We start from the raw sequence: 16,449 nt of genomic DNA, 5'->3' as shown, positions 1-16,449 counted from the left end.
AAGGTATCAGAGGGGCTGTGTGGTAAAGCTTATAAATAAGCTATTACTTTTTATAATATAAAATATAAACTACAGGCACAGGAGTGGTTGTGTGGTAAGTAGCTTGCTTACCAATGACATGGTTCCAGGTTCAGTCCCACTGCGTGGCACCTTGGGCAAGTGTTTTCTACTATAGCCTCGGGCCGACCAAAGCCTCATGAGTGGATTTGGTAGGCAGAAACTGAAAGAAGCCCGTCATATATATGTATATGTATATATATATATGTGTGTGTATGTTTGTGTGTCTGTGTTTGTCCCTCCAACGTCGCTTGACAACTGATGCCGGTGTGTTTACGTCTCTGTAACTTAGCGGTTCGCTAAAAGACCGATAGAATAAATACTAGGCTTACAAAGAATAAGTCCTGGAGGCGATTTGCTCGACTAAAGGTGTTGCTCCAGCATGGCTACAGTCAAATGACTGAAACAAGTAAACGAGAGTACAGGGTGTCCACAAAGTCTGGGTACATGGGAATTAACACATACTTTAAGAAATTATTATTTCTTATATTTAATTGTTTATGTTATGATTTTATTTACTCCATGTACCCAGACCTTGTGGACACCCTGTATATACGTTTACTCAATATTTTGTTTTGTGTTTGTATTAGTTAATGTTACATCAATGTCGAAACATATACTCTGAAATGTTAAACAACATTGCAAATATGTGTGTACTGGGTGGGGGTGTATGTGTACATGTGTTTACGTGTATAAAAGTTATGCGTTTGCGAGCGTGTTGTGGAAGTGAGCGTAGATTTTATTCAATAAAGTGCATAATTACTTTAATTTCAATTCATAGTCGGATAGTGGTTTTATTTCTTTAAACATTTGTGAAGAGACTCTTTGATACTGCCAAACCTATGAAGTAGAGAGAGAAAGAGGATATAACTATCTATCTGTGTGTGTGTGTATATATATATATATATCTAATATAGGATAAAATTTTTTTTTAAATTTATCAGTGGCCAGCATATTTTAAAAATACCTTTAAAAATACCTCGGAATCTTAGGCTACTGACCCCGAGATTCTGAGTTTGATTCCAGGCAGTGATCTGAATAATAATAATAATAATAACAACAACAACAACAACATCGAAAAATACCTTAGGAATGAGAACCCAGGTTCGAAATTTCCCCAAGACACCCGATGAAAGCTGGAGCGTATATCAGCCGAAACGTTGTGTTAACAACAAACAACATGAGGATAAATATCCGTCAAATGTAAATAATGTACATAATTCCTCATCTCTTAAATATAGAACTGTGTTGTTGTTGTTTTAACATCCACTTTTCAATGCTTGCATGGTTCAGATGGAATTCTTGAAGTAGACATTTTTCGATAGCCAGATGCCCTTCCTGTCACCAACCCTCACCTGTTTCCAAGCAAGGTGATACTTTCCTTGTGGCTGGACATAATTTTGTAGAAGATTGGCAATAAGGGACACTACTTTTATGATGGTAACACCCATTTACAGTTATCACATGATGTCAAAGCAAGAACACACACACACACACACACGGTTCAAAATTATACAAATAACAAAAAACAAAAGATAGAGAGACAGATAAGGAAACAACATACAAGATGTATTTAGTTTGACACTGAGGAAAAATGTAAGACATCTTTGATGTTTCAAACCTATGCTCTTTTATAGAAAAGAATTAGGAGAGAAAACAGAACAATAGGACACTATTTGGTTGTGTTAGAGGAGCTTCCTTTCTTAGAAGTGAATCAGACAATAGTGTGTTTCTAAAATACAGAGGAGATTGAAGAGTTTAGTGAGTAAAAGAACAAGTCTGCACTGTTTGAGTATAATGGAAGGGATATTGTCAGGGATAATGATTTTGGTTAGAAGAAACCAGGCATATTTTACATGTAGTGTGTGTGTGTGTGTGTGTGTGTGTGTGTGTGCATGTGTGTGTGTGTGTGTGTGTGTGTGCATGCAAGATAAAGAGCCTGGTGGAATAGAAAACGATATATTTGGAAAAGATTTTCGAAGTATATGGGTGAGGGGCTGGATGAAAAATATAATGAAAGAGGATGCTTTCTCAATGGAAATACTGCCAATGGAACCATTGTTATTGAGAGGTGGAGGAAAAGAGGGCTCTATAAAGTTTGATGGAGTTATTTTGACAAAGAATCAGAAGGATTAACTATAGATTAGGAGGTGGGAAATCTTGAAGGCTGTATAAGATAGATAAATTTACTGTTATTTATTTAAAGCTTTAGTGGTGAAGATTGTTGATGATGTGAAAACATCCTATTTTTCTCTTAAATAAACAGACAAATTACTGGTAATCTTCTTAAAAATTTGTTTAAGGGATAGTTGTCTTTTCATCAGAGAGGATGCACACTTATTCTTCAGTTACCCAAAGAATTCCATCCATCCATTTTCTTCACCACTATTCCTGGAAGGATCATAAGAATAGGTTCTTTAGGCACTTACCCCACAGGGTCTTATCAGAAGAAATTGTCATTACACTTTCCTGTTGGATTCCCAAGCATGACAAACTGAGATTACACATATTGTACAACCAACTCATTCTTGGTCTACCCCCAGGTCTAATCCTTGGTCTACCTGTCAATTGGCTACGCTTGAAAAATCTATCGTATGATCCTTTCCTTTGACATTCTAATCAGATGTCCATAATACTGGACCTATTGGTGTAGATAAGTAGCAGCTTCATCCAAAGAGATTCTCTGACTTCTGAATCACACACCCTGTCAAGTAACATTATTCCAGAGATCTTTCTGAGGAAATCTATTTTGGCTGCTTGTATTTGCAATAATACTCTTTCAGCCATTAATCATCTATCATGAGCATAGGTAAAGATAGGCATGAAAACTGACTGAAGATAACAAGTTTGGCTTTTTCACCAACCTCTCTGAACAGTAGCTTGTCCGGATAAAATATATATTTTGGCAGTTTTTGTATCTGGGCATTGATGATGTATGCGTAAAATTAGATCTTTTATTTCTGGCTTTACTCCAGAGGTTCTGAGTCATTGCTGGCTTTTATACCATCTCATCTGCTCTGACCAGTCTTGCAAGATACACGGAAAAGGTTTTCTCTCTATTTTGTCCTTTAGAAACTATTACAGCTCAACTTTGATTTTTTTATTTCATATTTGTTTCTTTTATTTTTTGTTCACATATAAAACATTTTATTAAATTTATAAGTTTTCATTAGTATAATTAGCTTCTAGTTCGTTTTAATTGTTTCCTTGTAGAGAGAAAAAAAGTTTTTCTTTTCATTTTTACCTTACTGTACTAATCTGTCTACATTGGCTTCCTCTACTACTACTACTACTACCACCACCACCACCCATACCACTATTACTACTACTACTACTGCTGCTGCTGCTGCTGCCGCCACCACTCTACTACTACTGCTACTACTACTACTACTGCTGCTGCTGCTGCTGCTGCTGCTACAAGCATTTGTATTGTCCTCCTCTTCATCTTTCTTCTCTTTCTCTTCACTCGTTTCACCACCACCACCACCATCATCATCAATGAGCCAACAAGGGCACCTGTTTATAGTTGCATGTTTTGCTAGAAATAGCAGCCAGATCCCCATCAAAACATGCCCTTTCCTCTTAAATAAAAAAAAGGACACATTAGATACATATCCTAAAAAAAGACGGAATAGCAATGACTGGAACGTGTTATATCACAGGTCTGCTCAGTCAGGGCTTACCTGACATTAATCAGCATCAACAAGATTATCATTGACATCATCATCATAATTACAAAAACCAACACCATTATCATCATCATCATTATCATCATCATCATCATCATCATCATCGTCATCGTCATCGTCGTCGTCATCGTCGTCGTCGTCGTCATCAACATCACTATCATCATTTCAGTGTCCACTTTCCTATACCCATATGGGTCAGACAGAATTTGTTGAAGGATTTTCCACAGCTGTATGCCCTTCCTGTTTTCCAAATAAGGTAATAGTTTCTCACCCATGACCAGACATGTTTCTATGGAAGATTGGAAATAAAGGACACCACTTGCATGATGGTGACACTCGCTTACAACTACCACAGAATGTCAAGGCGAGGAGACCGTAACATACATACATATATATTAATATATATACCCACATACATACATATATACATATATATGCATGATTATCATCATTATCATCATCATCATCATCGTTTAATGCCTGCTTTCCATGCTGGCATGGTTTGGACAGTTTGGCATGGAGCTTACTAGCAGGGAGCTGTCCAGACTTCAATTGTCTATTGTGGCATGGTTACTACAGTTAGATGCCCTTCCTAACACCACACACACGCACACACTCACATACATACATAGATACATACATACATGATGGCTGCCCCCTCGTTATCGAGTATGGCCATTGCACGAAGCTTAACTTAACGGTGCTGTGATCGAATGTGACTTTTTAGCCCTGCCAAAGATCTACAATGTCTTGCACAGAATTGGCACCCAAAACCTTTACTGGCAATAGCTGGCTGTTGTTGTAATTGGGTTCCATGTACCTTTGTGTGTCATTTAAGTCTTCCTGGTGAATCACACTCCCTTCCACATGCTCGACAGACATGATTAGTATGGTGTGTAGCATCATCACCAGCGGCCTGGTAGTCAATCATCAGTTTTGCTTTATGACTACGAAGATGACTCATAAGCCCAGCTTTACTGAGGCACGGTCTTGCACAGACACTGCATGTCAGTGTCATAGGAAGACCCTTACCATACATACATACATACATACATACATATGATGGCTTTCTTTCAGTTTGCATCTACCAAATCCATTCACAATATTTTGGTTGACCCAGATCTATATCAGAAAACACTTATCCAAGGTGCCAAACAATGAGACTGAACTCAAAACCATGAGGTTTGAAAGTAAACATCTTACCACACAGCCACACTTGTGCCCATATATCTTAACATATAAAATCAAGCAGCTTCAATAACTAAATGATTGGATGTGTAATTATGAGGGGAGGGATTGTGTATTAAATTGTGATAAAGTGAAACACATGGCCTTACCTTAGTTCCACCAATCCCCCCAGTAAATAGTTCATCTGTAACAGAGTTGAATACCATAAAAGAGGCTCCAATTGTTCCAGAATTCATTATGTAAACCTCTTCAAAATCCTTATTGAGAACCTGAAAAATATGGTACATATACATACAATCAATAGGATGTGTTATAATACTATTCCACATATACAAAAGCAGCCATACCAACAATTCAACATACCTCCATCATCAGCTGCCCCACAGATATCATTATGGTTTTGATACCTGGGCAGTACCATTCAATTCAGCAGTGTCAACAGCACTAAAATAAGTGTTGTTTGGGAACAAACATGCCAAAGAAACCACAACTTTCAAACACATTTACCTATGTACAACAGTATCGGTAAATAAATTCAATACATATATATATGTGTGTTTATATATATATATATATATATATATATATATATATATATACACACACATACACATATACTTGGATGAATATATGTGCATGCAGGTGTATATTTGTGTGTGAGTATGCATGTATGAGCACATGTGTATGTGTGTATGTGTATATGTCTGTGTATGCTTCAATGTTTATCTGTACATGTGTATGTAGGTGCATGTGTGTGGGTGCATGTGTGCATGTCTTTGTCTATGTGCATGCATTCATTTAATCATGAATAACCAACAAAGGTTATTGAATGTTCTGGTTTGCTAACAACAAAAAAATAATCTTCATGATTTTATCCACTTCAAACCATTATTCACCTGAATCTAATTCCCACAGACAACTACAGACAGCTTTAACCTTGATATACAGAACACAACAACTGATAAATTTTCTCTTTGAAACTTGTTGAAATATAATTCTTCTTTGAGACTCTAATACACAGTTAATATAGATGTTACACAAACCTATATGGAAGAAGCATGACAAGGTTGAAATTCTTATAAAGAGATTGATTAAAAATTCTTGAAATTGAACACTAAGCTATCTCCTGATTTTATAATAAAGAATGATTCTCCACCATTAAAGCTGACAACACTCACATCAGTGTTAATATAGAATGTCATTTGTGTTTTGAATTTAGGCTGAAAGATGTTAATCGCTGTCAGCAGGAAGCCTCAGGTACCAGAGAAGGAAAAAAGAATCCTAACAAAGAGTATGTGTGTGTGTGTTTTAGACATAATTTTAAACTTGCTGGAAAAGTAAATACAGTGATTAAAATATACCTCTCTTTCTTCCTTCCTGTCTGTCTCACCCTTTCTCTTTCTCTCCCTCTCTCTTTCCACACATACATACACACACACATACACACACACACACATACACACACATATATACACACACATATATACACACACATATACACACACATATACATATGTATGTATGTATGTATGTATGTATGTATGTATGTGTGTCTCTTCCCCTACATCCAGTCTGTACCCGTGGAACCTTCCCTGCTCCTCATTTTCATAACACTCATCCCTCTGATTATGACTATTGCTCAGCTGCTATAATTATAAGAGAGCTGAACTGCACACACTCCTTCCCCATTTTTTGTGCTACCACACCCTACTTCTTGGAATCATTCCCCTTGCCACCCATCTCACTCGCCCAACATGATTCCTTACCACTACACGTCCACTGAATGCCCATTTCACCTGAACATCCTCTCATCTCTGCTATCGTTGTCCCTTTTAACTCACTATATCCATCTCCACGTATGCCTGACTTTTGTCCCTATGCATCTTCTGCCTTCACCCATACCTACTCATCCAGCCATCTTTGATTCTCCTCTCTCCTTCTTATTCATGCTCTATACACTTTCTTGTACCCATAATTCAAAATTGCCAGCCTTCTCACATTCTGTGTCAAGCTGAATCTCCCTGAGAAGTATGTGAAAGGTATGCATGTCTGTGTAGTGCAAGAGATATCACATTTGCTGAGAAAAACCTCTTCAGATAAGATAATATTATGAGGGATTCATAAGGCGGTAAGCTGGCTGAATCATTACCATGGCAGTCAAAATGCTTAATGGCATTTTGTCAGCTCTTTACATTGTAAGTTCAAATCCCACTGAAGTTGACTTTGCCTTTCATCCTTTTGAGGTTGATAAAATAAATACCAGATGATGACTCATGTCAATGTAATTAACTATTCCCTCCTCTTGCTGGCCTTGTGCCAAAATTTGAAACTAATATTATGAAGGATTCATAAAGGGGTTAGCTGGCCAAATCATTACTGTACTGGGCAAAATGCTCAGTAGCATCTCATCCATTTTTACATTCTGAGTCCAAATTCCACTGAGGTCAACTTTGCCTTTCATCCTTTCAAGCTTGATAGAATAAGTACCAGTTGCATACTGGAGGTTGTTGTAATCGACTAGTCCCCTCACCCAAAATTGCTGGCCTTGTGCCAAAATTTTAAACCGGTATTATGAAGGATTCATTCCTTTACAGTTCTACTTAGGAGCAACAGAAATCTAAACTAGATTATTTGCCTCTGCATTGTTCAACATATCAGTGACAGAAGCATGAACAATATGACATGGATGATTCACTAATCTATAATATAAGAGAGATTCATAATTTGTGCGAGTTTTCAGTTGACATTGTACGTTTTACTATATGATGGAAAAACAACAAACTTCAGTTTACTTTAGCAGAGGAGAATATTGTTTCTTAGCTATTGTTAGATTTTATGCTATTATTTTGTACAACATTTTATTTTATCAATGTAAGATTTCTTTTTGTTGTTTCAGATATGTCATTTGTTTGTTGATTCTGTTATGTTGTGAGTTGAATAAAGCTGGATATCAAAGGTTTTTGGATTTGTTACAATGTCAAAGCTATTACTGAAAAAACAAAACATTTGTGGAATACATTGCTATTTATATAGTATATCTCTCTTACCTTTCCACACAGAAAAACAAAACAACAGAAAAACAGGAAGTGAACTAGTCAACATTTAGCAGAAAAACTTCACACATAGATAGCAAACCTCAACAACAAACAAACATTAGAAATAGCAGCTAAATCTCCCTAAAATTACACTATACCATCTTAGAACATATCTTTGGATAATATAATCCTCCATTCTCTGCACAAAGGTAGGCTGGTCACAGCTGGAATACTTTTGATTATATATTTACTGGGTCAGGCTGACTTAGGGACTAAACAGCAACTGTATCAACAAATGACAGCAGACACCATTAAAAAACTAGTTACTTCCTGTTTATTCTTTTCTACTCTAAGCACAAGGCCCAACATTTTGGGGGAGGGAGCCATTCGATTAGATCGACTCTAATACACAACTGGTTCTTAATTTATCGACCCCAAAAGGATGAAAGGCAAAGTCAACTTCGGCGGAATTTGAACTCAGAACATAAAGACAGACGAAATTCTGCTAAGCATTTCATCCGGTGTGCTAATGTTTCTGCCAGTTTGCTACTTTCCTGTTTCTTGAGACTATTCTGATGTGAATAGTATGAAAATTTCAGGTGTGTTTATATATAACATGGGAAAAACAGATACAACTACATTCCTATGTCTGCCAGGGTTTTTTGACATTTCAATCACAACAATCATTTTAGGCATAATAATTATTTCAGTCGTAACAATCATTTTACTCATAACATTTCATAAAGGAGATGGGATTAGAAAGAGCTTAAAATATTAGCAGATCTAAGATTTGTATGGTTCCTAATAAAATATAGAAAACTGATAAGCTAATGGGAAAATCCCCGCTAATACAAGTTAAAACTGGAGTATAGCTGTTTCCTATTCACACACACACACACACATGCGCGTGCGTGCTTTATGTCGAACTAATAAGAAAGGAATGCTCAATATATGCTGTAGAAGATATGGGTTTCTTTTTTATTGAAACACAAACTGAAGCTAACATGATTGTTTTGCATCATGAGTTTTAGTGGTGTATGTATGTATGCATGTATGTATGTACGTGGCTTTTTGTTGAAGATAGTGAGAATTTATCTCACAGCTTGAGTTTCATACCGCTAAAACTCATGTTGCAAAACAATCATGTTCCTGCTTCAATAAAAAAAAAAAACCATATCTTCTACAGCATATATTGAGCATTCCTTTCTTATTAGATCAACATAATGCAATGCATGTGTGTGTGTGAGTGTGTGGATAGGAAACAGTTACACTCCAGTAGTTTTAACTTGTATTATTAACGATTATCCCATTAGCTTATCTATATATTATTACATACATACATGCATACATACATGATGGCCGTCCACTAGTGACCGAGGAAGACCATTGCCGACCTTCAGGAACATTGTGCGCTCTAGGACTAACTTATATTTTGCATTTGCAGCTCCATTGGTGGCTAATGAGCCCTGCTCTTGACAAGCATACACAACTGCAAACATTGCAGATTAAGCTTATCCCATTAACTATATGAGCTGCACGAAAGCGCACAGCTCGCTTAAGTTCTTCATGCTGGATACATGCTCTCTCAAAAGTGTCGATCCCCTCCTTAACCTGCTTCCTCCATCCGTGGTGATGACGCATTGTTCTCCCAGTCAGTGTCCTGCATATCACAGGCCTTTAATGAGGATTTGACACAGTCCTTAAATCGCAGCCTTGGTTTCTGCCGGAGTCTCCTTCCATTCACAAGTTCTCCATATAGCATCTGCTTAGGAATCCTGCTATCCTTCATTCTAATAAGGTGTCCAGTCCAACGTAACCGGTGCCTGTGCACCATCGCCTCAATACTCAAGGTATCAGCTGTCCTCAGGATCTGTGTGTCTGGAATTTTTGAGGTCCAGCCAACATTGAGAATGTGCCTGAGACATCTCTGATGAAAGCATTCAAGGACCCTTACCTGACGTTTGTACAGAGTCCATGTCTTACATGAGTTGAGGAGCGATGTCAGTACACATGCACGGTACACAGCAACTTTTGTTTGCTTTCCTATGCCATGCTGGGACCAGATACAAGACTGAAGAGACCGGAAGGAATTAGTTGCTCTCTGCAACCTAAAAGATATTTCCTCATCCTGGGAGCAAAAACGGCTGAGTGTGCTGCCCAGGTAGACAAACTTGTCTACTACCTTCAGAATTGTTCCTTCAACCAAGATAGCTGGTTTCACATATGGATTTGCTGGTGCAGGCTGGAACATTACAACAGTCTTGTCCAGGCTAATGCCAAGTCCAAATGCCTTGCAAGAAGCAGAAATGCAATTCATGAGTATTTGCATGTCATCCACTGTATGAGTGACTAAGTCACAGTCATCTGCATAAAGGAGGTCACAAATAGTAGACTGGAGAACCTTTGAATTGGCAGAAAATTGGCGAAGATTAAAGAGGCAGCCAGAAGATCAATATCTGACATATATTCCAAGAGAGCTAACCTTAGTAAAAGCATGAGTAAAAGCAGCAGCAAAGTACAAAGAAAAGAGAGTTGGGGCAAGGATGTCACCCTGCTTGATACCATTCTCTACAGGAATGGGTCCCGCCATACCACCACCAACATTGACCCAAGCCTCCATCCCATCATGAAATGATTTAATTATAGATATAAAGTGATCCGAACATCCAAGTTTGCCAAGTATTTTCCACCCTCAGAATTCCAAAAGCTCTGAAATAGGTCATTGGTACCATGTTTCCTCTAAGACTTGGCATAAATAGTACAGATTGAGTTTAACAATTACAGCTGGCTTTAATTTTACCTCTATATTTCATATTACCATTAATGTGTAAAAGGTGTGATATAATTTATCAAGACATCATCATCATCATCATCATCATCATCATCATCATCATTTAACGTCTGCTTTCCATGCTAGCATGGGTTGGACGATTTGACAGGGGACTGGTGAACCAGATGGCTACAACAGACTCCAATCTGATCTGGCAGAGTTTCTACAGCTGGATGCCCTTCCTGACGCCAACCACTCCAAGAGTGTAGTGGGTGCTTTTTACGTGCTACCTGCACAGGAATCAGTCCAATGTTTTGTTCACATGCCACCGGCACGAGTGCCAGTAAGGCGAAGCTGGAAAGTAAGGCGACAAACATATATTGAATTGGTTACTACAGTGGCAACAATGACAACAACAAAAATAAAACAATACTGAGTGGAAATGAAACATTGATTCTCTTTTTACCTTGACAGTAAACTCTTTGTCGAGAATGAAATAGCAGTTATATTTCTTGACATATTGCAGCTTAGTGATGACACGATGTTGATATTTTGGGTACAGCAGAACTCGTTTTACTATTATAAGATTAAAAGAATTTAACAACAATAAAATTCTAATTACAATTCAAATTCATCTTTTAAATTGACAAAGTAAAATAAGGAAAAGAAAGTAATTACAGTTCAAATTCATCTTTTAAATTGACAAAGAGAAAAAGAAAGTAAAGGTTATGTTATGGTTGTTTAATGGTTTATTTATATATTTTAAGTCACACCTTGTGAATAATAGTATTATTGATTATAGGTTTCTGATGAAACAATCAATGGTTCACTGCATCTCTAATAGTGGTAGTGATGAAGGGAGTGACTCACCTGATGCAGTTTTCTTGTCAATGTTTATCTTCATTGTCAATATAAAGGATCATGCACATCATTCAATATTTCATTTGCTTTATATCTATACTGGAGCATTCGTTGGATGGTCACTTATTTGGAATATGCATCAATTTAATTGAGGGATCAGAGTTTTCCTTCAAACAGGGACAACGTTTCACAGTGAAAAGCAACTTCACATGTGCTTCGGAGAACCTTATATATGCACTAACCTGCTCTGGGTATCAAGAGCAATACGTAGACCAAACAGAAAACAGTCTACGTCAAAGGATGGCTCTGCACAGATCCCAGATCAAAATTCCACAAAACAGTCCAGATGCTTTTCCTTTAATCAAATCTTACCTACTTTACAAGTTGAGGAACTTTATAAATATATCATCATCATCATCATCATTGTCGTTTAATGTCTGCTTTCCATGCTAGCATGGGTTGGACAGTTTGACTGAGGACTGGTGAGCCAGAAGGCTGCACTAGGCTCAATCTGATCTGGCAAAGTTCCTACAGCTGGATGCCCTTCCTAACACCAGCCACTCCAAGAGTGTAGTAAGTGCTTTTATATATATATATATATATATATATATATATATATATATATATATATATATATATATATATATATATATGTAGAAGGTTGAAAAGGAACACATGAGTTGATATATATATGGAAAAAAGTCAAGGTAGAAAATGCTAAAATAATTTTATCATAAAAAACATTTCAGTACTGGTTTCGACCATTGAGACTTTTTCAACTGTAAGTATGGAAAACAATTAAATTTTGGAAAAATTAAATGAAAAGTTTTTAAAAGAATATTTACATAGTATTCAAATACAAGGGGCATTTTCCTTGTTTCTGCCAGTCTCTGTCTCTCTTGTTTACTCCTGTGGGTGGGTTTGAGGTCATTGTGAATTCTTGGCAGAGAAGAAGAAGAAGAAGAAGAAGAAGAAGAAGAAGAAGAAGAAGAAGAAGAAGAAGAAGAAGAAGAAGAAGGAGGAGGAGGAGGAGGAGGAGGAGAAGAAGGAGAAGGAGAAGGAGAAGAAGAAGAAGAAGGAGGAGGAGGAGGAGGAGGAGAAGAAGGAGAAGGAGAAGAAGAAGAAGAAGAAGAAGAAGAAGAAGAAGAAGAAGAAGAAGAATGCAGGAGTGGTATGATAGAAGTAGGATGTTAAATGGTCAAGTGACCTAAATGTGGCTGTTGTGGATGGTAGTAGTGATTGGGACTGTTTTTAATGAATTCTTGGTTATCTCTTTTGAATGTATCACTTTTAATATTTGCATGTGTGTTATTCTAAGGTCATGGTGGATATGTCGTTTGTTGTTGATGCATTCAAAAGGGGTCTGTATTTTGTAATAAAGAGAGTCTCTTTACTAATTCATTGGCTACAGGTTGTATCATCCCTGAATTGATAGAGGGGAAAAATATTCTGAAGCTTGGATTTTTGTTATTGGCGCAAATGTTGATGTGTTGGCTGAATGCTATTTTTCTGTTTTGGGGAATTTTGATCTGGGATCTGTGCAGAGCCACCCTTTGACGTAGACTGTTTTCTGTTTGGTCTATGTATTGCTCTTGATACCCAGAGCAGGTTAGTGCATATATAAGGTTCTCCGAAGCACATGTGAAGCTGCTTTTCACCGTGAAACGTTGTCCCTGTTTGAAGGAAAACTCTGATCCCTCAATTAAATTGATGCATATTCCATAGTTGGGTCTTCTGCATTTTTTTACTGACGGCTTCAGTGTTGCTGTTAAGTGTATTCAGGCTTGAGTTAGGTGATTTTCATAGATTTAGGCTGTCTCTTGCTTTTTATGATGGTATGTGTTTGGAGGATTAAGTTCATTCTGTGGTCCCCTCTATCAATTTAGGGATGATACATGTAGCCAATGAATTGGTAGAGAGACTATCTTTATTACAAAATACAGTTCCCTTTTGAACGCATCTACAACAAATGACATATCTATCACGACCTTAGAATAACACACACGCAAATATTAAATATCAAATATGTCTTAGTTTTGTTTATATTGCATTATAAGTAATCAGGGAAATGTTATGTCATGTAGAATGGCATTCTTTTCTCTGGATCATCATCATCATCACCATCATTGTCATCACCATCTTCACTATCATCATCATTACTACCAACAACATCAATAACGTCAAGAAAGCTCAAGCCAGTAAAGGAACCTTTAGGTGGTTGCTTGGTGTGCAAAAATAGTAGTCAAGTCTTTCTCAAATAACACTTTACCATCTTAAAAAAAAAATTGGAATGACACATTACAATAATGTAGTCTTAGATACATGTAAACACACAGAAATATGTGATGGTCATGGCCAGAATTTATTTCATCATAGATTTGTTCAGTCAGAACTGATTTGGGGCCTAATTTACAACAATAACACTACAAGCATCATCGTTGCCATCGTAGTCATCTTCATCATCATTGTAGTCATCATTGTTGTCATCATCATCGACATTGCTGTCATCATCATCGACATTGCTGTCATTGTCATTGTTGTTGTTGTCATCATTGTCATTATCGTCACCATCGTCAAAGATATGAAAAAGTGGGAATGAGAAATTTTGTAATTCGAATTACCTTTAGAATCTATCCAATCTGGTTTCCAGGAAACAATTCCACGTGTGTCTAGAATGACATATTGTCGAAGCCGGTTGTTATAAGTTACTGAAATTATATGAGAAATTAAATAGAATAGGCATTCATTCAGCAATGAAATATCTGAGTGAAAACGGTATAAATCAATGTGGAAGTGTCCTAGCATGGCCACAGCCTCTTGCTGAAACCAATAAAAGTTTAAAAGATATACAAATTGCCAAGACATTAGCATAAGCATGTCATAGGGTTAAAAAGAAAATTATTCATTTACCTGCCTTCAGGTGATCTTTATAGCACTTGTACTGGCCACCGACTGAGCATCTTCCATCTTCAAGTTTGCGGTATATAACAAGGTGGGGGCAATCGGTTTGAAGGCACTCGAATGACATGCCCTGCCCATCTGAGTTGGCAGTTAGTGATTGTTACCTCCAATTGTTGGCTGTTTGTTTGGCCACGTATCTCAGCATGAGGGATCCTGTTCCACCAATGTAAACCAAGAAGTTGTTGAAGGTGAGAGATATGAAACCGTTCAAGCATCTTGGTATGACGCCAGTAGGGCACCCAAAACTCACAGTCATATAGAACAATTGAGACACAAACAGCATTCTGAATAGCCACTCTTGTTCTGATGTTGTTCTTGTTGAGAAGGACACAAGTACTTAGCCAATCAAGTGCAGAAGAGGCAAGACGAATGCGGCACTGAATATCATGTGTCAGATCGAGAGTGTTGTTGAGGACTGAGCCAAGGTACGTGAATTGGTTAACATTAGCAATCGTCACATCTTCAATATGGAAGGGGCATGGGTTGGTGTCAGGGGAACGAGGCTGTTGGAGGATTTCTATCTTCTTGGTATTGATGACTAGACCAGCATGGCTGTATGCATTTGACATGTGGTCCAAGAGCCTCTGAAGGCCAGCAGAGCTATGGCTGACAAGTGCCATATCATCTGCATATTGCAATTCGATGTGTTGAGACGACACCCTTGTTGCAAATTTCAGGCACCTCAGATTGAAAATACTGCCATCCAGCCGATATCTGATAGTTATTGCATCTTTCAGCTTCAATGAATGCCTGGCGTGGAAGGCTATGGCTGCCATGTAGAAGTTGAAGATGACCGGGGAAAGTACGCATCCTTGCTTGACACCAACTTGGCCATTCCTACCGAGAATACCATGCCAAGTGTGATGGTTTGATCCCATTTTCGCATTAAAGTCGCTTAAAAGCAAGAGTTTGTCTTCACATGGAACACGCTGCAGGGCAGCATGCAGGGAAATGTAGAAGGCATGTTTGTCCTCTTTGGCTGATGTGAGAGTTGGTGCATAAGCACTAAGCAGTGTGGGCGAACAGCCATGCATTAGTGGGATGCGCATCGTCATGAACCATTCACTGATGCTAACTAGTGACTCAGTTAGTGATGGGACCAAAGCTGATCTGACAGCAAAAGCAATGCCATGCATGTGGGGACGGGAGCCAGCAAGGTCACCTTTCTAGAAGAAAGTGTATCCCTCACCTACCTCCATAAGTGACCCCTCCTCAAGGAAGCGAGTTCACTGAGGGCAGCAACATTGATGTTGTAGCGTTGGAGTTCTGCTGTAACAAGGGCAGGGAAGCAATTGGGATGGGAGGTGTTGGTGTCATCCAGTAAAGTGCGAACATTCCAGGTTGCAACATTCAGAGGTCGAATTTTACTTTTGATGTTTCCACCGCATTTGAAAGACATTCCGATGGACGTGGTTATCCATCCAGATCAGATGTGTGAGCAGGCGTTTTTTAGGCCACATTTCCTATGCCCATCCCCATCTTGGAGTGAGCAGAGCATCCCTAAACAAGACTGCTCAGTTGTTTCAGTAGGACTGAGAGTCTTGGCTGTTCATCCGGGAAGCAAATGACCATCTTGCTGAGACTTCCTGTGTGCAAGTACAGAACTAAGGGCTTCCAGCCAGCCTAAGCCTGCCCCTGCCATTCGGCACTCAATGCCACAGGACTTTGAAACATAATCGTAAATGATGTAGGAAACGATTGCACTAAGAAGTTTATAGTGGAGAAATGGTTGCACAATCCGTGACCTACTAACTTGACACTGCATGGAGGAGTTATCCAGTAAACCAAGATGAATGGCTCCATATAGCACTGCAGCATTATGCCGCAGACCCTGAGTCTAGGGAAGTGCTGATGTGTTGATGTCACACAGATTTTAGATTGGTGTTAT

At 38.1% G+C, this 16,449-nt stretch overlaps 1 protein-coding gene across 3 annotated transcripts in view; it reads right to left on the bottom strand.

Moving 5' to 3' along the window:
* Positions 1 to 16,449, bottom strand: part of LOC106881343 (uncharacterized) — a 152,710-nt gene that overhangs the window by 99,419 nt on the left and 36,842 nt on the right. For 2 of the 3 annotated variants that reach the window (XM_052966923.2, XM_052966924.2), the window contains 4 exons: positions 14,222 to 14,308; positions 11,206 to 11,315; positions 5,084 to 5,203; positions 821 to 897 (listed from right to left, as the gene is read on the bottom strand). In XM_052966923.2, the coding sequence (XP_052822883.2) occupies positions 821 to 897; positions 5,084 to 5,203; positions 11,206 to 11,315; positions 14,222 to 14,308 (394 nt within the window). Of the gene's footprint in view, positions 1 to 820; positions 898 to 5,083; positions 5,204 to 11,205; positions 11,316 to 14,221; positions 14,309 to 16,449 lie in introns of those variants that run through there. The other variant, XM_052966925.2, reaches the window with a different exon arrangement.

This window comes from Octopus bimaculoides, chromosome 4, assembly GCF_046866305.1.
Source record: "Octopus bimaculoides isolate indiv1 chromosome 4, ASM4686630v1, whole genome shotgun sequence".
Taxonomy (NCBI): Eukaryota; Metazoa; Mollusca; class Cephalopoda; order Octopoda; family Octopodidae; genus Octopus; species Octopus bimaculoides.
The sequence above is the reverse complement of the archived record's forward strand: the minus strand, read 5'-3'. Positions and strand labels throughout refer to the sequence as shown.